Source organism: Lepidochelys olivacea (genome assembly GCF_965140295.1).
Source record: "Lepidochelys olivacea isolate rLepOli2 genome assembly, chromosome: 7".
Lineage (NCBI taxonomy): Eukaryota > Metazoa > Chordata > Testudines > Cheloniidae > Lepidochelys > Lepidochelys olivacea.
The window spans coordinates 80,784,217-80,809,982 of record NC_140417.1 but is presented as its reverse complement, the minus strand read 5'-3'; the positions used below and the strand labels follow the sequence as shown (position 1 = coordinate 80,809,982).

At 41.1% G+C, this 25,766-nt stretch overlaps 1 protein-coding gene across 1 annotated transcript in view; it reads left to right on the top strand.

The window, feature by feature from the left end:
- The window catches only part of CTNNA3 (catenin alpha 3), a 928,050-nt gene that overhangs the window by 493,046 nt on the left and 409,238 nt on the right, over positions 1 to 25,766 (top strand). Inside the window, exons 8-9 of the mRNA XM_084634510.1 lie at positions 9,482 to 9,562; positions 15,715 to 15,867. Coding sequence (XP_084490636.1) covers positions 9,482 to 9,562; positions 15,715 to 15,867 — 234 coding nt within the window. The remainder of the gene's footprint in view (positions 1 to 9,481; positions 9,563 to 15,714; positions 15,868 to 25,766) is intronic.

Below are 25,766 nucleotides of genomic sequence, written 5' to 3'. Positions count from 1 at the left end.
CACAGACAGAAATAGTTATTCTATTCAGCACAATTCTTTTCTCAGCCATTTAAAGAAATCATAATCTAACACATACCTAGCTAGATTACTTACTAAAAGTTCTAAGACTCCATTCCTGGGCTATCCCCGGCAGAAACCAGCATATAGGCAGACACACAGACCCTTTGTTTCTCTCCCTCCTCCCAGCTTTTGAAAGTATCTTGTCTCCTCATTGGTCATTTTGGTCAGGTGCCAGCGAGGTTACCTTTAGCTTCTTAACCCTTTACAGGTGAGAGGAGCTTTCTCCTGGCCAGGAGGGATTTCAAAGGGGTTTACCCTTCCCTTTATATTTATGACAGCTTTGTTTAAATTCTCTTTAACTTAATGCAGTATTAATCTTGTAGAATTGCTGCTATCACTAACACTGTTCATAATACAGTAATAATAATGTAGAAAAACAACATAGAAATACCTTAATAATCACCCTCCACTCATGGTATCTTCTTGGCATTTAGCCACTGAAGAATCCAGGGGAGTGCTGTGCTTGGGTCTTTCCAGATTTTATATCAAATATATATTTTACCACAATTGAGTACAGAAGGAGCATTTATGCTTATTCAAGGCTAAATCCTCAGCAGGTATAAACTGTCATAACTCCACTGAAATCATAGAGGTTATGCCAGTTTACATCAGCTGAGGAGCTGGCCTTTATTGTGAATTATAATATTATAGGTGGGGCTGGTAGCATCATCTATTATTAAGGTTGACCTACACTTCCCATTAGCAGCCCCATTTTCAGGTGCCACAAGTGTTGCCAAACTAACCATTTAGGCAGATTTTTTTAATGTTCGGTGTCTGCTTGTGAAAAATTTCAGGCAAAATGTTTCAGCCATTTCTGAGAATAAGGCTAGGGGAAAATATGTTGTTTTGCTCATGTTAAAAAAAAATTCTGGTGATCTTCTCTTTGATAAACTCAAATGCCCCATGTCTTTTGCCAACCTACTATTGCTATCAGTTGTTCCATTAGGAGAGAATATTAATTCTATGTAATCTTAATTCAGCCTCCTTGTTGTTATATATTATGACACACCCTTTAATTACACGCTTACATATTATGTTTTATACAGGAACCCTTTCTCATTCAGTACACAGGGATGAATCAGGACTGGGTAGTAAAAGAGTCTATTGTCTCTAGGACTGCTGCCTCATTTCTTGCAGAAGTTGGAAGGTGTTCAGGGAATGAGCCAGGGGATTGCAGGGAGAGAAAAGATGCTACTCTACCCCATCCCTGCTTCTGCCACATAGTTCTTATGTGATACTAAGTCAAAATGCTTAAATAAAACTTTTTATGGATGGGAAAACTGGGAAAACCTAAATTTTGCAGTGTAATGTCCATTTTCTGTCCCCTGCTTCTGCATGAGCAGTAACATTGTGATGACAGAGAGAACCACTCATCACTCCTTCCCCTCCAGTTCCTTTGCATACTTTAAAAGAAAAGGAGGACTTGTGGCACCTTAGAGACAAACAAATTTATTTGAGCATAAGCTTTTGTGAGCTACAGCTCACTTCATTGGATACATACAGTGGAAAATACAGTGAGGAGATTTTATATACACAGAGAACATGAAACAATGGGTGTTACCATACAGACTGTAACAAGAGTGATCAGGAAAGGTGAGCTATTACCAGCAGGAGAGCGGGGGATGGGGAGGGGAGACACCTTTTGTAGTGTTAATCAAGGTGGGCCATTTCCAGCAGTTGACAAGAACAGTAGGGGGGGAAATAAACAAGGGGAAATAGTTTTACTTTGTGTAATGACACATCCGCTCCCGGTCTTTATTCAAGCCTAAGTTAATTGTATCCAGTTAGCAAATTAATTCCAATCCAGCAGTCTCTCGTTGGAGTCTGTTTTTGAAGGTTTTTTTGTGGAAGAATTGCCACTTTTAGGTCTGTAATCGAGTGACCAAAGAGAATGAAGTGTTCTCCGACTGGTTTTTGAATGTTATAATTCTTGACATCTGATTTGTGTCCATTTATTCTTTTACGTAGAGACTGTCCAGTTTGGCCAATGTACATGGCAGAGGGGCATTGCTGGCACATGATGGCATATATCACATTGGTAGATGTGCAGGTGAACGAGCCTGATAGTGTGGCTGATGCGACTAGGCCCTATGATGGTGTCCCCTGAATAGATATGTGGACACAGTTGACAACAAGCTTTGTTGCAAGGATAGGTTCCTGGGTTAGTGGTTCTGTTGTGTGGTGTGTGGTTGCTGGTGAGTATTTGCTTCAGGTTGGGGGGCTGTCTATAAGCAAGGACTGGCCTGTCTCCCAAGATCTGTGAGAGTGATGGATCATCCTTCAGGATAGGTTGTAGATCCTTGATGATGCGTTGGTACTCCTTTTCTTTTTGTGGATACAGACTAACACGGCTGCTACTCTGAAACCTGTCATTATGCAAGGCACTGAATTTAGCCATATGAGTGGAAATCTATCAACTTCATGAAAAAATTCGTACAGATACAGGAATCATCATCTTCCTTTCCAAATGCAAGCAGATGGACACCATACCAAAAGGACTGAAGGTAAAAAATCCATTATAATCTACATACCACACAGACTATGCTGACAGCTTGTGCCACAAACTGTCAAAGAAACTGCAGAACTACCTGATCAACATCCTCTACAGCAAACAGGGAAAGATTAATAATGAGCTCTCAAAACTGGATACTCTCATAAAAAAACAAGTTTCCACACAAACTTCCTCATGGCTGGACTTTACAAAAACTAGACAAGCCATTTACAACACACGCTTTGCTTCTCTACAAAAGAAAAAAGGACATTAAACTATCTAAACTACTACATGCCACAAGGGGCCACAACAGTGGTTCCCTTAACCCACCCAGCAATATTGTTAATCTATCCAACTATACTCTTAGCCCAGCAGAAGAATCTTTCCGATCTCGGGGCCTCTCCTTCTTCCCCTCCACCCCCACAAACATGATACAGTTCTGTGGTGACATAGAATCCTATTTTCGATGTCTCCGACTTAAGGAATATTTCCAACACCCCTCTGAACAACATACTAACCCACAAGGACCTTCCTACCAACACTACAAAAAGAAGGATTCTGGGTGGACTCCTCCTGAAGGTCGAAACAACAGACTGGACTTCTACATAGAGTGCTTCCACCGAATTGCACGGGCTGAAATTGTGGAAAAGCAACATCACTTGCCCCATAACCTCAGCCATGCAGAACACAATGCCATCCACAGCCTCAGAAACAACTCTGACATCATAATCAAAAAGGCTGAGAAAGGAGGTGCTGTCGTCGTCATGAATAGGTCGGAATATGAACAAGAGGCTGCTAGGCAGCTCTCCAACACCACTTTCTACAAGCCATTATCCTCTGATCCCACTGAGGGTTACCAAAAGAAACTACACCATCTGCTCAAGAAACTCTCTGGAAAAGCACAAGAACAAATCTGCACAGACACACCCCTGGAACCCCGACCCAGGGTATTCTATCTGCTACCCAAGATCCATAAACCTGGAAATCCTGGACACCCCATCATCTCAGGCATTGGCACCCTGACAGCAGGATTGTCTGGCCATATAGACTCCCTCCTCAGGCCCTACGCTACCAGCACTCCCAGCTATCTTCGAGACACCACTGACTTCCTGAGGAAACTACAATCCATCAGTGATCTTCCTGAAAACACCATCCTGGCCACTATGGATGTAGAAGCTCTCTACACCAACATTCCACACAAAGATGGACTACAAGCCGTCAGGAACAGTATCCCCGATGATGTCACGGCAAACCTGGTGGCTGAACTTTGTGACTTTGTCCTCACCCATAACTATTTCACATTTGGGGACAATGTATACCTTCAAATCAGCGGCACTGCTATGGGTACCCGCATGGCCCCACAGTATGCCAACATTTTTATGGCTGACTTAGAACAACGCTTCCTCAGCTCTCATCCCCTAATGCCCCACTCTACTTGTGCTACATTGATGATATCTTTGTCATCTGGACCCATGGAAAAGAAGCCATTGAAGAATTCCACCATGATTTCAACAGTTTCCATCCCACCATCAACCTCAGCCTGGACCAGTCCACACAAGAGATCCACTTGCTGGACACTATGGTTCTAATAAGTGATGGTGACATAAACACCACCCTATACCGAAAACCTACTGACCGCTATACTTACCTACATGCCTCCAGCTTTCATCCAGACCACACCATATGATCCATTGTCTACAGCCAAGCTCTACAATACAACCGCATTTGCTCCAACCCCTCAGACAGAGACAAACACCTACAAGATCTCTATCAAGCGTACTTACAACTACAATACCCACCTGCTGAAGTGAAGAAACAGATTGACAGAGCCAGGAGAATACTACAGGACAGGCCCAACAAAGAAAATAACAGAACACCACTAGCCATCACCTTCAGCCCCCAACTAAAACCTCTCCAACGCATCATCAAGGATCTACAACCTATCCTGAAGGATGACCCATCACTCTCACAGATCTTGGGAGACAGGCCAGTCCTTCCTTACAGACAGCCCCCCAACCTGAAGTAAATACTCACCAGCAACCACACACCACACAACAGAACCACTAACCCAGGAACCTATCCTTGCAACAAAGCTTGTTGTCAACTGTGTCCACATATCTATTCAGGGGACACCATCATAGGGCCTAGTCACATCAGCCACACTATCAGAGGCTCGTTCACCTGCACATCTACCAATGTGATATATGCCATCATGTACCAGCATGGCTTCTGACTTTGTACTGTGGTAACTTACACCATTTCTTTGCTAAAGGTAATCGTTAGTTTTCTTTTTTTAAAAAGGGTTACATGAAAATTCCAGCTCATTTTCAATTATATTTGTTTGTTTGCTTCTTACAAAGTTGAGGCTATGGCTTTGTGAATATTTACCTTTTCAAAAAAGCAAGGAATTATAGCTGAATTATAGCTCAATTTTCTGTTACACAGTTTCAAAAAAGTCATTTCCAGTTTACAGTAAAACTGAAGTTTCATTAAACATGTTTTGTTTGACTACACTATAATTTAAATATTTTCAATACATTGGTCAACATGGCATTGAGTGGTAAAATACGGAGGTTCACAAAGATAACAATGGCAATAAAATGTACTTTGAAGACAACATTGATCTGTAAACAGCACTATGATGGTGTACCAGGCATTTGCTGCCCCATCAGAGACGACACTGCCTTGTTGCACCTCGCCCCGCCCCGCCCCCAGGAAGGTATCCTGCTAGAAGGAAAAAGCAGCAAGTTCAGACTTTAAGTATTGCCTCCTGAGGCCTCCCGTGATCAGCTGCAGGCAGAACCTGCAAGAACTGGTCCTCCAGCACCTAGAAAGGCCAGAAGCAGACAGGCCAGATAAAAATGGCTAGCTGCTTCTATCAGGGGCAAATTTTGAGTGAAGTTAGGATAGGGAATGAAGCCTTTATTGCACTAATCAAGTTATCTGGCCTGGTCAGGGGCCTAACCTTGAAAATATTTGCTTTCAATCTCTGTAAAGAACTATTGCTTATATTAAGAACTTTAATGCCCAGTAGCTACTTTGAGTTCAGTGTTAATTTGTTATTTTGTAAACCTCTGGTGAACCTGCTCCATGTTGCACCATGCTCAGGTGAACTCTTGCCAAGCACCTAAGGGAAAAAAATTCTGCCTATTAAAAAACAAAAAAACCCTAAGGAAATTCACCAGCAAAAACTTCATTTAATGTTAGTTAGGGCTGCTCTCATCAGTAAACTAAGACATACAAAATTAGGAAATACAAAGTTAACTATTAAAAAGGACTTCAGCAATTGAGTGGAGAGTATGCTTGTAAATTTTGTTGCTGACAGCAAGCTGGGAGGGATTGCAAGCACTTTAGAGGACAGGATTAGAATTCAAAAGGAAGAATTATTCAGAAATCAATAAGATGAAATCAAGAAAGACTTATACTTAGTAATGAAAAATCAGATGCACAAATGCATAATGGGGAATAACTGGCTAGGCAGCAGTACTTCAGAAAAGGAACTGGGAGATATAGTGGGTCACAGATTTAATATAAATCAATAACATGATTCAGTTGCAGAAAAGGCTAGTATTTTGGAGTTTATTAACAGGAGTGTCACAGATAAGACACAAGAGAGAATTGTTCCACTCTACTTGGCACTGGTGATATCTCAGCTAGAGTATTGTGTCCAGTTTTAGGTAAGAAATTTTAAGAAACGTTGTTAAATTGGGGGAAGCAAAAAAAAAAGTAGAAAACATGATTTCTGAAGAAAAGTTAAAAAATTTGGGTATGATTAGGTTTGAGAAAAGAAGAGTGAGGGGGTACCTGATAAGTGTTCACTGTCCTCTTTATAACAGCCCTTAATATATTTGATCAGTTGTTCTCCATGTCCACTGAATGTAGGGCAAGAAGCACTCAACTCAGTCTTTAGAAAGATTAGGTTAGATATTAGAAAGTTTTTCCTAACTATAGGGATAGTTATGTACTTGAACAAGTTACCAAGGGAGAGTGTGGAATTCCTGTCTTCAACAACGATTTAGACAAATATTTGTCAGGGATGGTCTAAGTATCCTTGGTCTTGCATAGGTGAGAGGCAATGGACTAGATGACCCCTCGAGGTCTCTTCCTGCCCTACATGTTTATGGTTCTGTGAAGTCAAGTACTTTCAACTAAGAATATGTCAGAATGAACATCGCCCATACAATGTTTGGTTAGCTTGGTGGTTTTGTACACATGCATTATGATACAGCCTTTAATTACCTGATCCTTTTTTTTTACATAGGACCTCTGGTTCATTTAGTGCCTAGGAAGTGCCTACTCTGGGGATGAATTGGGGTTGCTAAAGGGCAGTCGTCATTGTAGAAGGGCCCTTATGTTTAAGGCTTTTCCTACGCTCACCTTTGTGTCTCCCACATACTGTAATAGTATTAGCACCCAGTTTTGAAATACTGTGTAAGGTGAGAAGTCACACTTTTAAATAAAGGATTTATCCTAGCAGTAATAGAATTTTCTTCTACTGGAGAAAGATGATTTATTAGTTTGAACATATCCATGCATGTTACCTAAATAAAGTTAATCAGAAGCTGCATTTTATAATTTGTTTAGCCTTGCAGTAAGCAAGGTGAAGAGTAATTTATGTAGAGTTATCTTAGCTTAACAGACATTGCCCATGACAGTAAATTCACAAATAAAGGACTTTCTTTAGATGTACTATTTTTATGCCATCTCTTCGATGGAGGAGGATATTTAGCTGTAGCTGCATCAGAGAACTAGGTGATCGTAGGAGCCAGTTTACATCATTACTCACCACCTCTGACATTACATCCTACTGGAAAAGTTCAGAAATCCCAATACTTGACATTGATTCTGTCTCCTTAAAAAAAAATCACCTCTCTATATAACTCTTTAAAGGATGTGGTGATGTGCTATTGCACCCTTTAGTTGGCAAATGCATAGCTATGTGCTGAGTTAAATACCATTCAAAATGTTTTTATTGGTTCTTTTTAACTAGCAGTTAGGAAGGATTAATTTTGCTGCCAGGGCTGATTGTGGCATTGCTAAATGCAGTACAGGAATCATTATTTTCTTTGTACCTACACAGGTATTGATATGAGCATCTAGTTACATTACTTCTATGGCATTGTAGCTACCTTTGATCATTCACTCTTTATGAAGATTGTAGACTCTGATTGTGAGGCTGCTGCAATAGCTGGAAATAATGAAAAATGTCAAAGACAGCCCTAATATAGATTATTTATACTGGAAAGAGAAAAGAATTGTTCCTTTCAATCAGTGGAGAATATGACCGTTATTTCAAGGCATTTGTAACATCCAGTGACAACATTTAAAGTAGTAGGACTTCATCCTAATAGGCTTCCCTAAACTTTCTTCCTCTCATTTCCATTCTTCTGTACCAAACTGATTAAGCATTGTGCTTTTTTTCTATTGGCAGATCTTCTTTTGTAATAGAAAATGTATCTATTTGTATGTATATACACTGTTGGATTATCATATATATCGTATACAACGGTATATGTGTATTTATAATCAGGTTATATAAATATAGAGAAACAAACTTCTTTTTAAGAAAGTTTAATGAAAATGCTTCATACCATTTTTCAAAGTGAGATAGTTTCAACTAGGTCCACATAAAATGGAGTTGCTAATGTGCTAATACTATGGTTCAGAATCTCAGCTGGTATACATTGGTGTAGCTCCACTGACATCAATCAGAGTCTGTCCCTGTATCTTGAAATATTTCACATATGGTAGGAAACCTGTATTCATGATGTTTTAAGGTTTCAGAGTAGCAGCCGTGTCTGTATCCGCAAAAAGAAAAGGAGGACTTGGAGCACCTTAGAACCAATTTATTAGAGCATAAGCTTTCGTGAGCTACAGCTCACTTTAAGTAACTGAGTAGGGAAAATACATGTGTGTCTTTCTTTTGGACTAGAACAATACAACTTTGATTGGTAAACTATGTCAAATTCCTTTGGAGAAATAAATTTCATAAGACTACTTGCAACCTTACATACTGTATCTGTTGTCTTAAATATATAATATGACATAATTGTTAGACAAAATAAACTAGGAGTAAAATTATATAGAGTAACTGTTGGCTAAGACAGTAAAAATATCAACTACTAATTTCAGACGTTAATAATAACCCAACCATTTTGCATTAGCAGCAATAGTTTGAAGAACAAAAACGAGAATACCGCTATACTAAAAGTGTGAAGCTGACACACACAGTACCCTCTAAAGTATCGCAAGGCTTTTTCCATATCTTCTATGTTCCGATGATTTTTTCATTATGTGCTGTCAGATGAAAGGCGTTTCTAATTTGCACAGATTACATAAATGGAATTTACACTGCACATCTTTTACGTTTAACGACTCACCAGTGCAGTTCTATAGAATTATTAAAAATACTGTAGATTAAAACAACTTAAAAGCTATCAAACTGTATCATGTGTGTCTGGCCCTTTTAAACTGCTTGCTATGAGAGAACAAAATGTTTACATAGGTGTGGTGATAATGAAGTGGACATTCGGTGCTGTGCTTCTAATGTCATGTGGAATGTATCGCAACATTGAAAAAGCAATAGTACAACAGTTCAAAGTATAAAAAATATGATATCTATGTAATCTTTTTTCCACTTAATATAAGCAAAGTGTGTATTCATCATATTGAATGCTATATGACACTAGCCGTTGATGCTTGAAAATGTAAGCTGGTGGTTTGCACACATGCAAACCCATCTCTATTCAGCAAAACACTTAAGCACATGTTTAAGTCCCATTGACCTTAATCGCATTTAAGCACATAGTTAGTTATCCATGTGCTTAGGTGCATTTCTGGATTGGGGTCACAGAGAGAGAGAAATTGTTAAAAGATGTTAAATAGTCACTGTATACGTAACAGTTTTGTTTTCTATAATGTTTGTTTCAGGCTGACAAGAAAGAGAGGAGTAATGCCCTGAATATTGCAATAGATAATATGTGCAAGAAGACAAGAAACCTTCGCAGACAGGTAAAGAACTTGGGGACAAAATGATGGGAAAGCAGATTTATCTAAATACAATTTTTCCTGCTTTTGATATCCTGCTTTTGATATTATAATTTTAAAAAGAGAGAGGAATTCTCATCCAGAGCATTTATAATGTTGTTAGAAATATGTAACCCCCCAAAGGTCCAAGACTATGAATAAGGCCCCAGAAGTGGATACATATAAATGTATAATTTTTACAGAAATTTGCTTCTTATGGCATTTGGAAATTTGGAGTGATTTTATGAAATTTTGTACAGGATTGATGAAATTTCACATATCTTATTCTCGTCTGTCTGAATTTAGCCCTCAAAACAAGTCTTGAAAAGCCATTTTTGCTTGAATATTAATACTTATGAATTGCATAAGAACTGCTTGAGGAGGAGGTTAATGGTGCTGTCTACCTTGTGACCACACTGTGTGGAGGAATAAGGCTTGAGCTGGAAGGCATGAAATCTTGAGTTCTATTCCTACCTCTGCCAATGTGTGGCTTTAATAATTTTTTTCAATTATAGCACTTGACAAACATTAATTATGGCTCACAATGCTCCTATGAAGTGGATAAAAGTAATTACTTTCTGGTTTGTTTCTGCAGTTTTCATAAGATATTTCAGGGTCTACAAGGCCAAATGAAATATGGAATTAGGACTTCTCCAGTAGCTGGTTTTCGGTCCACATGACTCAACTGGCAAGATCAGGGCCATAGTGTACTCTGTCCCATGAGTAATGAAATATTCTAGTGTTCTACAGCTTCCATCATTTTGGTGCTTCAACTTCACACAAAATTTTATGAAGGCAACACAGTGAAGTTATGTTTGAAACTAGCTTTAATGAGGTGATGTAGAATACAGCACACATGTCCATCATAGACACATTGGTCCAGTCACCAGCTAGCTGGTAGGACATCATGAGCCATCCCACAAGCCCAACTTCAGTGAAAAAACAAAATAGGGAAGGACGGATTCAAAAGTGGGTATCTCTCATTTTGGAATTGTATATTCCAGGAATTTCTAAACATGTTAAAATATTTTAATATATTTCCTGTGGCTTTTATTTATTATTATTTGTAAATGTGTATGGTGCCATAGATGTTCATGGCACTTTCATAATTTAGTTATTTGTGTGCAGTGTACCCTAGATCAGTGCTTCCCTCACTAGCAGAGCTGTATACGTTTTAAAGGAAGGGATGATGGCATACTGATTCCTATGTATCTTGAAATATTGCCAGTGTTAATACTCCCATCCCAGCTCTTTCCCATTGTACTTGTGGATGATCTGTTATGCTTTGCCCAGATGTTTTGCCTACGGTTATTGTTTAGTTATTTTCTGGAAGGGATCTTAGGGCAGATGTTCCCATGTCTGTCCCCTTCTCTTATCTACTGATAGCTTTTCTGCACACAGTGCAGGTTTAATTGCCAATGTCCTTTTGAAACAGGGAAAAGAGATTTCCTCACTAATAATTACTCTGTTTATTTCAGGTCTTTTGCCAACATTGCATGTGAGAAAGCAGTTTTCCACACTCATCACAACATTGGTTCTAACAGCATCACACACACACATGCTGAGATTCCTTCTTTACCTTCTGAGGACAGTATACCCACAGATTTTATAAACTATACTTTTCTATATCTTCATTTTTGCCTCCTGTGACGCTTCGGTCACCAAATACTTCATAAGGGGGAAAACCTTACACCGTAAACAACAGCAATAAAAAAGTTTGCCAAAAGTCACCCCTCTGCCTCCTGCTTATAGCGTCTGCCACATCTTTCCTTTTCACTATATAATATGATACATTTACTGTCCCAGTAACAATCACCACCATGATTGTGCCTGTTCTTCTTTGTCTGTCTGCTTGCCTTTCTGCCAATATTATAATGTAGTTCATGGGATTCTGCCTCATAGGTGGTAGGAGTTAGAAACAGACCCCTTAAGGTATAGAAAAAATTGCTTGCTATGATCATGTTGAAGAGAAATTGATACTGCTTTAGACATCACAAAATAATTTTCTGGACTTTGCCTTTCGGTCTTTTCCCCTTCCCTTCTCTTCACCTTTTTATCCCTTTCCTTGTTTTTCCATTATTTTGTTTCCTTTCTTTCTGCGTTGCTATAAGAACTATGTTTCTAAAATCCAAGCACCATACATAACTCAGCAAAAGTAAAGCACAGCAACAATATTTCATAGTTTTATACACCACAACAAAAGGCATGGCAGTGGGTCTGTTCTCTTAAAAGTAACTGTTTCATTTTGCTGAATTTCAGGATAGAGAGTTCCTCAGAACCAAAATATAGCAAGAACTAAAATCTCCATATATGAAAGATTAATTAAGCCAATCAATCAATAAACAGCTAAAGAGAAGAATTATGCAACAGGAGATAAAATAAAGTGTTGATTAGAAAGCTGGTTTTAACTTTCTGGATGCTACAGATATGTTATGCATTGACGTGGTTATTAGAGTACCTGTTTCTAAAATGGAACTGTGGTGAAACTCTGTACAGATGCAGGTATCTGTGTTATGCAGGCCTTAGTATGCAATTTGGCATTTATGGTGTTCTTGTGCAGCATCACATGATAGAATGAACTGTGCATCTATTAAAATATTATCTGACAAGCTCCAAAGGGCCTGCTGTAAAGGGCCTGCTCCTGCTGAAATCAGTGGGAGATTTGTCTTTGACTTGAATAGGTGCAGAATCAGGTTGTCCTGTGAATACATTAGTTCAATGCAAGTGAAATGCAGTAAAATGAGTGGAAATTTAAGTAATACACACATTTTTAGATGGCATTTCCTGATTTGGCCCTTACCTGAGCCAAAACAAATCTGTCAGAGAAAATGAAACAGCATCCATGGGTACAGTGCTGCTGTGGCTTTTTTATGTTAGTATTGTAATGAAATTTGGCAAGTTCAAGATCTCTCCCTTCATAAAGAAAATAATGAAGTAGATTGGTGTGTATTTAATTGGAATAGCAATATCTTAGACCCTAATCCTACAAAGACATACAGACATGCTTAATTTTAAAGAGATGACTTCACTGACTTCAATGGCACTAGCCACATGACTAAAGTCAAGCATGTGTTTTTGCAGGATAGGGGTCTACATGTATTTTGCTCTTGTTGTTGAAACTCATACTCTCCCTTTCTGAGTTGTTAAACTGGAATATAAACCAATGTAGGTAGGTGCTGAATGTGCAAATGGAGACTCTAATACCGCATTGGGATCTGCTAAGCTGGACCCCTATGTGTATGTTGACACTGCACATCAAGGCTACCTCTACATGACACACTGATTGTGGTGGCATGTAGCGTGTGTCTGTGAAGCTACACATTGAAGTGAAAAGCAGGCTGCATCCACGCTGTGGTATGTGTCAGTGAAAGGCTCTGATGGGGGGAAGCAGTAGGGAAAGTTTTCAGAAGCTCCCTGCTACAAGATTCTTTCTGGGGAAAGCCATCAGAAACCTTTCCCGTTTCCGGACTCTTTTCAAATAGCAGAAGGCAGCTCTGGCAATGGGGAGACAGTGTAGGGTGACCAGATGTCTTGATTTTATAGGGACAGTCCTGACATTCGGGACTTTGTCTTATATAGGGGCTTATTACCTCCCATCCCCATCCTGATCCTTTGGACATGTTTTTACTCGCCTAAGCTGTGTCATGCCAGCTACACTGCTATTTGTACGCATGCTGGGGGGTAACCCGAGTATGTACATTACATGCCACCAAAAGAAGTACGCAGAGTAGATGTATCCTACATCAGGGGTCTGTGGAACTTGGGTTTGTGGACTCAGTGTTTCCAAGCACATGCTTGAGCAGCTCCACTGCATTTTAAACCTGTGTGTACAATTTCTACACCCAGGATTCACAGCCATGCTAACGTGCCCATGCTGCACTAGGCAGTCCTTTCATACTGGGGTCTGTTGCTTGATCTGAATTCAAGCTGAAGAATGACAGGGTGTCAAGGTTCCTTCCCCACTCTGAACTCTAGGGTACAGATGTGGGGACCTGCATGAAAGACCCCCTAAGCTTATTCTTACCAGCTTAGGTTAAAAACTTCCCCAAGGTCAAACTTTGCCTTGTCTTGAACAGTATGCTGCTACCACCAAGTGTTTTAAACAAAGAACAGGGAAAAAGACCACTTGGAGACATCTTCCCTCAAAATATCCCCACAAGCCCTACACCGCCTTTCCTGGGGAAGGCTTGATAATAATATCCTCACCAATTTGTACAGGTGAACACAGAGCCAAACCCTTGGATCTTAAGAACAATGAAAAGGCAATCAGGTTCTTAAAAGAAGAATTTTAATTAAAGAAAAGGTAAAAGAATCACCTCTGTAAAATCAGGATGGTAAATACCTCACAGGGTAATCAGATTCAAAACATAGAGAGTCCCTCTAGGCAAAACCTTAAGTTACAAAAAGACACAAAAACAGGAATATACATTCCCTCCAGCACAGCTTATTTTACAAGCCATTAAACAAAAGGAAATCTAATGCATTTTCTAGCTAGATTACTTACTAACTTAACAGGAGTTGTAAGGCTTACATTCCTGATCTGTTCCCGGAAAAAGCACACACAGACAGACTAAACCCTTTGTTGCCCCCCACCTCCAGATTTGAAAGAATTTTGTCACCTCATTGGCCATTTTGGGTCAGGTGCCAGCGGGGTTACCTTAGCTTTTTAACCCTTTACAGGTGAAAGGATTTTGCCTCTGGCCAGAAGGGATTTTATAGCGCTGTATACAGAAAGGTGGTTACCCTTCCCTTTATATTTATGACACAGGTCTTAGCCAAGTCACAGCAGGACTTGGGGTCTGATCCTCCCCCGTAGCTGGGTCCTAGGACCCGAGTCATGAGTGCTTCCTGACCTGGATCAGATTGATTTGTATGTGGAAGGAAGAGGGGCTTGGGCTAAAACCTAAATGAGAACCAGAGCTTAGTGTGCAGTGTAGACATTATGTCTGTGTAGCATCCCATTGATCTGGGATCTTATAATGTATATTATGTGATAAGCTAGTTTAAAATAGATTTGCAAAAAGTTCCAAAAATGGCTTGAACGTTTTTCAGGAATGTCAGAGTCTGACTCAATGCCTATTGAAGTCAATTGGATGCTTTTCTTTGACTTTAGGTATCTGATGAGGACTTTAGATTGGAAAATACTTGTCTAAGTAGTAGAATCTGTATCCAAAGCTTGCCTTGCAAGCACAGATTTCCCCATATAAAGGGAGAGTAACATCAGAAAGGCTTTGTTTTTTCATATCTGCCTAACCGTAGGAGTGCTTACCTGCACTGAGCTTTTTCACAGAGGGACATTGGAACTAAAATGATATATAAAAATATTTTCCTTTGGGAGCAAACCAATTAGTGCCTTTTCACTTCAATATTACTTTTAAGATGCTTTTATTTTCTGTTACAATCAGCGTCTTCTAGATTAGTATCAGCATTTTTATATGTACTGATAAATGGGCTAGAACAAATAAGTACATATTTTGCACTGGGGAACTTAATACAATTGATAATGTTAATTATATTCCGTGTAATGCTTTGATTTGTGTACTTCCTAGAGTGTATGATTACAATGAACTCATTTAGATTTAGAACCTAGAAAATATCCTCTGAGTAATTTCCCAAAGGTCAGTTATAAGATTATAGGAAATCTAATTTAAGAGAACTAATTTGTACTGGAATGCTACACTTGTTTAATAATTTAAGATGGAAGTTGAAGAACAATTCATGCAAATGGAGAAAATTGGACATCAGATTTGTTTATTATTCTCCTTGCTGTATTAATCTATTATCAGATGTTCTTATCAGTGATCTCATTGGTATAATTACCATGCCACATACAATTTAGCTAATCAAAATATATTTTTTGACCTGAAACAAGGTAGAAAACATCTGGGTAATTTTACGGTTATGAAAATATATGATGTAGAAGATATGGACATGTAGCTTCAATAATTTCCATTTGTATACTGCCCTTTTTATAGGATACAAAGAAATTCATAGAAGTACTGATAATTTATAGTTCAGATTGCAATTACTGTATATTGATCTTATTCAACTATGATCGTTTTTATAATTACTGTAGTGGTCTATAATACAGAGTATAATATAATCTGCTGAGGGGAAGATGATGCTTTATTTTTCAGCTTCGGAAAGCTATTATAGATCATGTCTCAGACTCCTTCTTGGATACCACTGTTCCACTTCTAGTTCTCATTGAGGCTGCTAAAAATGGAAGAGAAAAGGAAATAAAGGAATATGCTGCTATATTTCAAGAACACACCAGCAGGCTTGTGGAGGTAGGTTTCATGGATCTGCAGCTGGACTGAATATATGTGATAAGTGACTTCATACTGCACTACATTTTTTTACCTGATTTGATAACATAGTTACGCACAGTAACTCAGCAAAATGCATCAGTGACTAAATTCAGTAACAACATATGCTTTCTTTGTTCACTACCTGCATAGCTCTAAGATCTGGATTTATGTGATCTTGGCCTCATATAAGATTTCATGACAATGGAAACTAGTGGGTTATTTTCTTCCCTCTTTAAATCAACGGGAGGCTTCCCAAAGAGTAGTTCAGAAGGAGTAGGATCAGATGCTAATAGGATAAGAAACAATAACTTGAAATATTTTGGAACTCTACTACCTGGACTGTTGGAAGCCACAAGTCAGTGTTAGTTATTTGCGAACTGTTTCACCCTTAATGTGTCTAACATGCAGGATAATGTGAAATGTATAATCAAGCTTCCTGATCAAGGACTTGTTACTTGACCCACAGTTTAAAGCCATGTTCCTGGAAAACCGATCCATGGTGGGTAGATGGTTGTGTGGAGCCTGGGGCAGATATAAGAATCTGTCTGTGTGTACTAATTTACAGGATTTGGTCCTAAAAATATACTCAAATAGATGCAAAAATAATTTTAATTTTATTCAGAGTGGAATAATTTTATATATAAAAGGTAAGAACATTGTCTTCTATTACTTGATAAATGTGCTGAATAGAATTGTTTGGGACCTTGAGACCCAATCCTGTAAACACTATGCACATGAGTAACTATACTCAAAGGGACTATTCACATGGATAAAGTTACTTGTGGGTATGCAGCACTGGGGCTTTAAACACTAAAAACACTAGAAATGCCCAAATTGGGGTTCTCAAAGCAATATAATCTCAGATGCATGTTATAGGTAAGCTGCTGCTTTTTCCTTTTCTATCCAATGTCAATGATGTAAAACTTGGGGAAAAAAATCAATGATTTTTCTGTGTGGCTAAAAATTATTCAGTAAAACTGTTTGTCTCAGAACCAAATCATTAGTCGTGGCTGATCTGCAGATAATTAAAAAGAAGACATGGCTAAAGAGGAATTGGGATATTTTATTTGTCTCTCTTTTCATGTACTCCTGTAATTAGGAAGTAAAGCTAGATGTACCATTCTCTAATTCACTAGACTGTCTTCTTTACATCCGATGAAGTGAGTTGTAGCTCACGAAAGCTTATATTCAAATAAATTTGTTCATCTCTAAGGTGCCACAAGTACTCCTTTTCTTTTTGCGAATACAGACTAACACGGCTGCTACTCTGAAACCTTCTTTACATATGTTACAAAATAAAATTAAAAGCTAGAAATTGTAGCCTAGTGGGCTAGTTTGCCTTTGTTATATCCCCTGCTACTGTAGCTCAGTGGGCTAGTTTGCCTTTATTATATTTATTGCTTTGCATTATGTTCACCAGTAATGCAAGAAACCTACAGGCCTGTATCCAGTAAAACATTAGCTTCAGCAAGTTAGCATAAAGCTTGAGGGCAATGCACTTTGAACAGATAAACTTTGCACAGATAAATGGTCCAACGGAAAACCCCAAATATTTGGGGAGCTGAAAATAGAGTTTAAGGTGAAGTTCTGACCACAGGTACATGAGTCAACCACAGAAGTGTCCTGGCAATGAACTGATGTACATAACAGGTACATGAGATACATCTAAGGTTAACCTGTTTGTTTGCCTATATAGATCTTTTCTTATAAGTTTCTTATTTTCTTATGGGCTTGATTATTTGTTTTATTATAATAGGTTATATTAGAGTATATGTTGGCAGTAACACAAGAGACCTGCAGGCCACATCCTGTATGTTGAGCTAAGGCAAGGTTAGCATACATACGTTTGGGACCTTTCAGCTAGATAGATGGTGATAAGGTCCATATATGGTTGTGACCTTTAACATAGAGGATGCATTAAAGCAGGTTGGCATAGGGGATTTCATAAGTTCATACCCTTTTAAACTTAATAGGTACACCACAACTTGGAAAGAACTGAAATAACCAGTTAGGATAGAAATAACAAATATGATACCTAATCACAAAAGGACCATGGTAACGAATTGCTATATATGATAATAAGTTAAGATCATTGATATACTAACCTATAGGAAAAAGCCACTCCAACATTTAGTAAGGTGAGGAAATACAAATAAGGGAAAGGGGAAAAATCCCCTACTGAATATGCATCTAGCATAGCAGTATCAGCATAACATATTATAAAAGTGGCATCCCAGCCTAGGGGCAGGAGGAGAAAGAGATGTAGTCCTTAGGAAGTGCCAGAATGATGGCGACTGGTGATGATGGGGAAGGTGATGGTGATGAGAAAGACAATGGCTAACACTTCAGGTAGTTCTACAAGGGATGGTGTGAGTATATGGATGTGCAAATGTACATTCTGTAGTATCTCCGTCTACCTTACTGAGTTGGGGTGTTTGTGACTGTGCTAAATGTTTTAATAAACTATATTTGTAAATATAAAAGAGTTCCTATAGAGTGAGTGTTGCAACTGTGCACATCGGGGTTCCCAACTATATAATAATTTGAATAATACTGGGCCTGATCCTGGGGCAAGAACCTGTCAACCCTCAAAGTCATAAATAGGGATTCTTAAGTAATCAATATAATTAATACATAATCTAAAGATCAGACAACAAGATTAACCTAAATTTTCAAAAGTAACTAGTGACGTTAGGTTCTTTAATTTTTGGGTACTCAACTAGAGAACTTGGAGTGGCCTGGTTTTCAGAAAATGCAAAGCACTCAGCCTCTGAAAATCAGGCCCCCCTTTAAGGTGTCTGGAGCTGGGCACGCAAGGGTTGAGACAGCCAAAATCCCTAGTAAGTTTTGAAAATATAGGCCTACAAATCAAATAGTGCTTTCCTTTTGGCAGTTTTATATTTTCTTTCTCCAGGTAAGGAGGAGAGGGTCTCGCGGTCGGCAGGGGTGTGGCCGCTGGGTCCATGACTGTACAGATTAACTGACTACAAAAATCCCTTGGAAATGGAGTGCCAGTAGAGCCAATGGACTATAGTAGTGACCAGGAAGGAGCGGTTCTTGTGCTCTGCAGCTTGTGTAAAAAGCATTCTGGCTTTTGCAGGGATGGCTTCTGCACAAAGCCCATTTATGTGGTCCCTGAAGAGTTATTTTTGTTTGCATCAGTTTTCAAATTCTTGTTTAAAATCACGCATTCTCACCCATGTGAAGATGCACCTGCCTGCAAAATCCAGCAAGCACATAATTTATGAGAACACTGTCAAGGCTGGCAAAGCTAAAGCATAAATGGTGCTTTTTCTTATGGCTTTGAAAAGTAAATGAAATTCTCTTTTTTAATTGTCTTTTTCCCCCTTTCTTTCAAATGTAATTTTATTTAAAAATAATCAGTGCCAAAATCCTAACTCTCATGCTTGTTGCCAGGGAAAATTATTGGCAAAAATCACATCATCTATGATTCCAGCATGTCTGTAACGTTTTGACTGGTAAAAAAATCCAAGTCCCTTCTTCAAGTGCTTGCTCATGTCCATTCCATGCTAGGTGTGTGCTTGTGCCCCATGCACAGTTGCTGGAGATTTTTCCCTTAGTGGTGTCCATAGGACCGGTTCTAGGTCCCTCTGGAGCTGCATGTGCATGCGCTGGTCTGAGGAGTGCCTCTGGCTCTGCACCCTCTCAGTTCCTTCCTATTGCCTGTAACGGTTGCTTGGACCAATCCTGCTTGCTCTTTGAAGGCTTCTTTCCCCGTGGTTTGGACTCTGTAGTATGTTGTATAGTTACTGTAGTTAGTGTATGTAGTTCTTAGTTAGTGTATATAGTGTGAATAGTGGTCCCTGTCATTGAGGGACTTTCAGCCAGGGGTTGGGCATGCCTTGGTCCCTGGGCTTCAAGCAGTGTGCCTCCTGTGGCAAGCCCATGCCTGTGACTGACCTGCACTCTAGCTGTCTACAGTGTCTCCAGGAAACTCGCTTTAAAGAGAAGTGTCAAATCTGCAGGTGCTTCAGACCACACAATCAAAAAGATACAGACATGCGTCTGAAGGCCTTGCTCATGGAGGCAGCTCTCAGACCAGCCTCAGAGCTGAGCTGCTCTGAATTGGTGAAACAGTCCACCAACACCATGCTCCTCTCAGCACTGTTCTTCATCCCTAGTGCTGAGGAAGAAGCATAAGAAACAGCATACCAAGAGAGGGTGCTCTCCAGTGCAGAAGAGGGACAAGTGGGGAGTGGCTGGGCCACTTGTCCTCCCCAGAGCCACTGTTGGTCTGGCAACTCCACCTAGAGCACTGTGTGTGGTCCAGGACCCACCTCCGATTTCTGGGAGCAGGCTCCTTCAACTCCAGAGGTTTTCGAGGGCATGATGTTCAGGCAAAGGACATGATGTCCCTTCGGATCCCCCCACCCCCAAGACCCTCTGTTTGCCAAGGCTACCGGGTATAGAAGGGATCAAGGGGCGGTGAACTCCATCACAGCACCATCCAGAGGAAACTGCTCCATGGTCTCATTACAGCAGTCTCTGACCCGTCGTCAGTCACCGGTTCCCCAGAATTGCCTGGAGGTGGAAGCAGGTACTTCATCGCCATGGTCTGTGAGGGAAGCATCCTTCTTAGAGTCTGAGCCAGAATCCTTCGCCTTGCCGAAGAAGTACTGGTACCTGACCTAAGCATTGGACTTTCGGTACCAGCTCCCCAGCCGGTGCTTGGACACTGGGCTACAGGCCAATAGAATGGCAGTATTTGAACCCATGGGGATTTCCCCTGGTACCGACACCCCCTTTACATAGCTGAGACTTGGTGGTGTCTGAGAGGCAAGCCACTGCTTTGTCCCACCCGGCACCAGACCCTAACTCCAGTACTGACCTCGTTACTGAGGTCCCAGAAGTGGTCCAGGAAGAGGAGGCAGTCCCTCTTCCGGTACTGTCCTCTTCTTCATTATCCCTGGATGAGGTGGTCGCAGGCCTCAGTAACCCATTGGGTGATTTCAGGGCCCATCAAGAGCTCCTGAAACGCAAACTTGGGGCTGGAAGCTGGAGAGCTGAAGGAGTCTCCACACAGCCTAATTGACATCCTGGCTGCAGTGGCTCTCTCCAGATTGACTCTGCCAGTTAATGAGGCAGTATTGGGACCTATCAGGGCACTGGGCACACCCCTTTGTCTCTGCCCCCCACCTCAAAAAGGGTGGAGAAGTAGTACTGTGTACAGGCCAGTGGGTTTGAGTACCTGTACTCACATTCCCCCTTCCCCCCACCAGTCCCTGGTGGTGTCAGCTACAAATGAATGGGACAGATGGGGCAGTCAAATGCTACCCCCAAAAATAAAGAGGCTAAGAGATTGGACCTGTTTGGATGAAAAGTTTATTTGATGGGCAGCCTCCAGTTACGTATCTCTAACCAGCAGGCTCTGCTGAGGAGGTATGATTTCAATGGCCAAATTTAAGGACTCGCTGCCACAGGAGTCAAGGCAGGAGTTCATGACCATTCTGGAGGATGGTGGCCAGAATCTCCCTCCAGGCAACTCTGGATGTGGCCGGCTCAGCAGCCAGAATGATGGCATCAGGGGTGACCACGAGGCGCTGTTCATGGCTCCAGTCATTGAGCCTCTTTCACAAAGTGAAGCAGTCTGTCCAGGACCTCCCCTTCGAGGGTACCTCCCTGTTCTCCGAACAAACGGACTCCAAGCTGCACGGCCTCAAAGATTTGAGGGTCAGATGTCACACTCTGGGCGTTAACATAGCCCCAGCCTCCAGGAAGCATTTTAGGCCTCAGCAGTCTCCCAGATTCCCAGCACCTGCCAGGCAGGAGCCCTACAAAAGAAAGGGAAAGGGCTATAAACATTGTAAGCCTCGGCTTCCCAGTCAGGCTTATGAATAAACCCTGATGGGCCCAGGCAGGCCTTTTGAAGGTATGCCCGAAGACAGCATACCAGTCTGGACTCTGGATCCATCCCCCTTTTGATTTTGGACTACCTGTCACCCTTCCGCCCAGTGTGGTCTTACAAAACATTGGAATGTTGGATGCTCAGCACTGTAATAGTCGGCCCCACCCTCCAGTTTTTTCCACCCCTCCCTCCCAACCCCCTTTTCCATCCCTCTTCAGGGATCCTTCTCAAGAGCAGCTTCTCATCCAGGAAGTGCAAGCCCTCCTATGTGTGGGGGCCGTGGAGGAGGTTCCTCAAGGCTTGAGTGGGAAGAGGTTTTACTACCAATATTTCCTAATCCCGAAGGTCTAGGGCCCATCATGGATCTGCGTAGCCTCAAAAATATCTACAAAAACTGAGAATCTACGTGGTCTCCCTGGCCTCCATCAGGAGCCACACTTGATTTGAAGGATGCTTATTTCCACATCTCCATCTTCCATGGACACAGGAGATTCCTCAGTTTTGTGGTGGGTCAGTGCCACTACCATTTCACTGTGCTTCCCTTTGGCCTATCAGCAACCCCACGGGTTTTCATGAAGTGTATGGCAATGGTTGCACCCTTCCTCAGACGTCAAGGCATACAAGTCTTCCCGTACCTTGACAACTGTCTGATCAAAGACCACTCACAGCTTCAAGTCCAGCACAGCATTGGCATTGTACGGGCCACCTTTCAGGTGCTGGGCCTGTTAATAAACGAGAAAATGTCAACTTTTGTCCCAGTTCAGAGAATAGAGTTCATCGGGACAGTGCTCAACCCCACCCAGGCCAAGGCCTATTTACTGGAGGCCAGACTCCAAACTATGTTGGACCTGATCTCCCAGGTCACAACCCACCCTCTTACAACCGTCCGGGTTTGCTTCAAACCGTTGGTTCACATGGCAGCATGTACCTATGTGGTGCAGTATGCATGGCTACAACTCAGACACCTACAGATGTGACTGGTGTCAGTCTACTCCCTGGGTAGATGCCACTTGGACTCAAGATTCTGCCACCTGTCCTAGTTTTGATGATTTGGTGGAGAGATCTAGGCTCTGTAATGAAAGGGATACCCTTTGCCGCCCTATATCCATTGGTAATGTTGGTTTTGGATGCATCAGACCTGGGGTGGGGAGCCCATCTTTACAGTCTCAGCACTCAGGGCCACTGGTCCCAGGAAGAACTCTCCCTGCATATCAATGTCAGGGATCTCAGGGCAGTACACTTGGCTTGCCAGGTGTTCCTTCAACAAAGTGGTACCAGTGTCGGACAATACGTTCCTTCCCCAAAGTGGTACAAAGTGATGGACAATAAGCCTCAATGTTTCATATCAACAAACAGGGAGGAGCTCGATCTTCAGCCTTGTGCCAAGAGGCCTCAGCTGTGGGGCTCCTGCGTGAAACACGCCATTCAACTTGGGGCATCACATCTCCCGAGAGCCCAGACCATACTGTTGGGTCACCTCAGCAGGTCCTTATCCTCTCACCACATATGGTCTCTTCACCCAGAGGTCACAAATGTCATCTTCCAGGAGCGGGGGGGCCTCTGTTTGCCACCAGACAGAACAGGAAATGCCATCAATTCTGTTCACTGCACAGGCTCAGCAGGGACTACCTCGCTGATGCCTTCCTGCTCTCATGGGCAGACCACCTACTGTATGCCTGCCCATCACTCCCCTTGGTTCACAAGGTCCTCCTAAAGATCAAGCGGGACAAGGTGAGGGTTATCCTGATGGCTCTGGCTTGGCCACACCAGCATTTGTTCAACATACTTCTGGATCTCTCAGTGGCATCTCCACTCATGCTCCCACATCGTCTGAACTTGATTTCACAAGACCACTGCCAGTTGCTTCACCCAAACTTTACCTCCCTGCACTTGACAGCATAGTTTTTGTTTTGTAATTCAGCTCCTGAATAATAATATGAGATACTGTTGCTGTAGTTTGGCAGAAGATACAGATAATGTGGTAGATTCAGCCCTTGGTAACCCTATCTTCTACCAGCATACTTCCAGTTGGAGGGACCTCAGTGGTGAAAAGTCTGTCTGGGGAGGGGGTTGCAGAGGAACAAGGTACGCACAATCCCTGCTCAGGCATAGGGCCTGCACAAAACCAAGAAGAACCAAAACTGGGCAGCAAAGTCCAGCTAAGGGGACAGGACAGTCAGGAGATAGGATCTCAGCCAGTGGAGGTTGCTTCAGCAATGTACCCATGCAGCCTATGTCCCAACCACAGATTGATTGATTGTTTATTTACCTTGAAGCTTCACTTCCCTAATGAAACCCCAGAGGGAAGGTAGCTGTCCAGACATCACTTGCACACTCTTGGGGGTTGCATCTCCACTTGGACACAGACACCTATAATTTACACCTTGCTGTAGTAAAGGACTTTGTCAAAACTAGTACGTCTAAATCTCTGAAGCCTCTAGCTGAGCTGGTACAAGATATTGATGGCATGCAGTGTATCCAGAAGCCCTTTGAATGTAATAATCTGTTTCTAACTGGGTAACTAGCATCATTCTGTCACCAGCAGGAGAACCTTCATTTTCTTCTTTGTCTTTCTTTACTTTGTTCTTCTTATTTACAATTCATTGTTTACAAAAGCAAGCAAACAAATACCTCTTATGGATTAGAAGTCATGAAGGGTAGTTACTCATGTCTATCTTTGCAGGATCAGGCCCTTACAGTGGCCTCTCACTGGAGAAAATAGTATATCCTGGTTTGTTCCCTTGAATCTGCATACGAAGAAATACAAATAAAATTTGTGGTATTTTAGAACGTGATCATATGAAATACAGCAACAAAGGGGAACACTGACCAATTTATTTTATGACTGGTGCATGATTGGGCTATGAAATCGTAACTAAAGTAATAGTTCCATATAAATAATATATTGTTTGGAAGGTAAGCAGTTAAAAAGAACATTTTATGTTTAATATGTAATAAAACAGTAGCCATATTACAGAAAGATTGTATGATACTCTGGACAACATTCCAATAACTGAGTATAGGTTTATTGGTCATATTGCTATTACATAATTATCACGTAAATATGAACCGAACACTAAAAGAAGTATTTTAAGAGGTTCCTTAAATTGACCACTGATTTTTATGGAGAAAATTTTAAGTGATAAACTAAAAATTAGGTATGATGGTTACACTTCAAACATCAGATATATTCCACGTCTTTGGCCTATTTAGCATAAAAGTGTACCAATAAAGTGTCTAGTGCTTGAGATCTGACTGCATACACCCTATGAAGTGGTTAAATCTGGCAATTTTAAAGCATTCATGGAAGTGAAATTCATCTGTCAAAACTGCATTGAATCAACCCTGGGGATTTGGATATCTTTTTGGAGTAAAAAAAAAGATTTTTTTTGTTAAAATCGTGCTGAGTGAAATATTTTCATTTTAATATGGTTGCACCCTTGACTATCTCCACCACACCAAAACCTGTGTAGTGGCACTAGGCATGGTGCAACACAACAAAAAACCTATTCCACGCTGAAGAATAAACTCCACTTTCCGCTTTCTGTGAGATGTTGTTCCACCCTCATTGGTCCCAGCATAGTAGTCTCTGAATCACTGAGGGTAAGTCTATGCTGCAATAAAAACCCCACAGTACCGAATCTCAGAGCCCAAGTCAATTGACTCAGGCTCACAAGGCTTCGTCTGTGGGGCTAAAAATGTAATGTAGATGTTTGGGCTTGCGATAGAGCCCAGGCTCTGAGGCCCTCCCGCTTTGTAGGCGCTCAGAGCCCGGGCTCCAGTACAAGCCTGGTCATGTACACTGCAATTTTTAGCCCTGCAGACCAAGCCCTGCAAGCCAGAGTCAGCTGAACGGGGCCTGCCACACACCTTTTATTGCTGTGTAGATGTACCCTGAGGGACTATATGATTGCAGTTTGCCTAGGATAGGATTTGGTTATAGATTGTGTGGCGGGCAAATGAGGGAGTTATATGTATTGTTTGTTATAAATATCAGGTGCACCTCACTTTA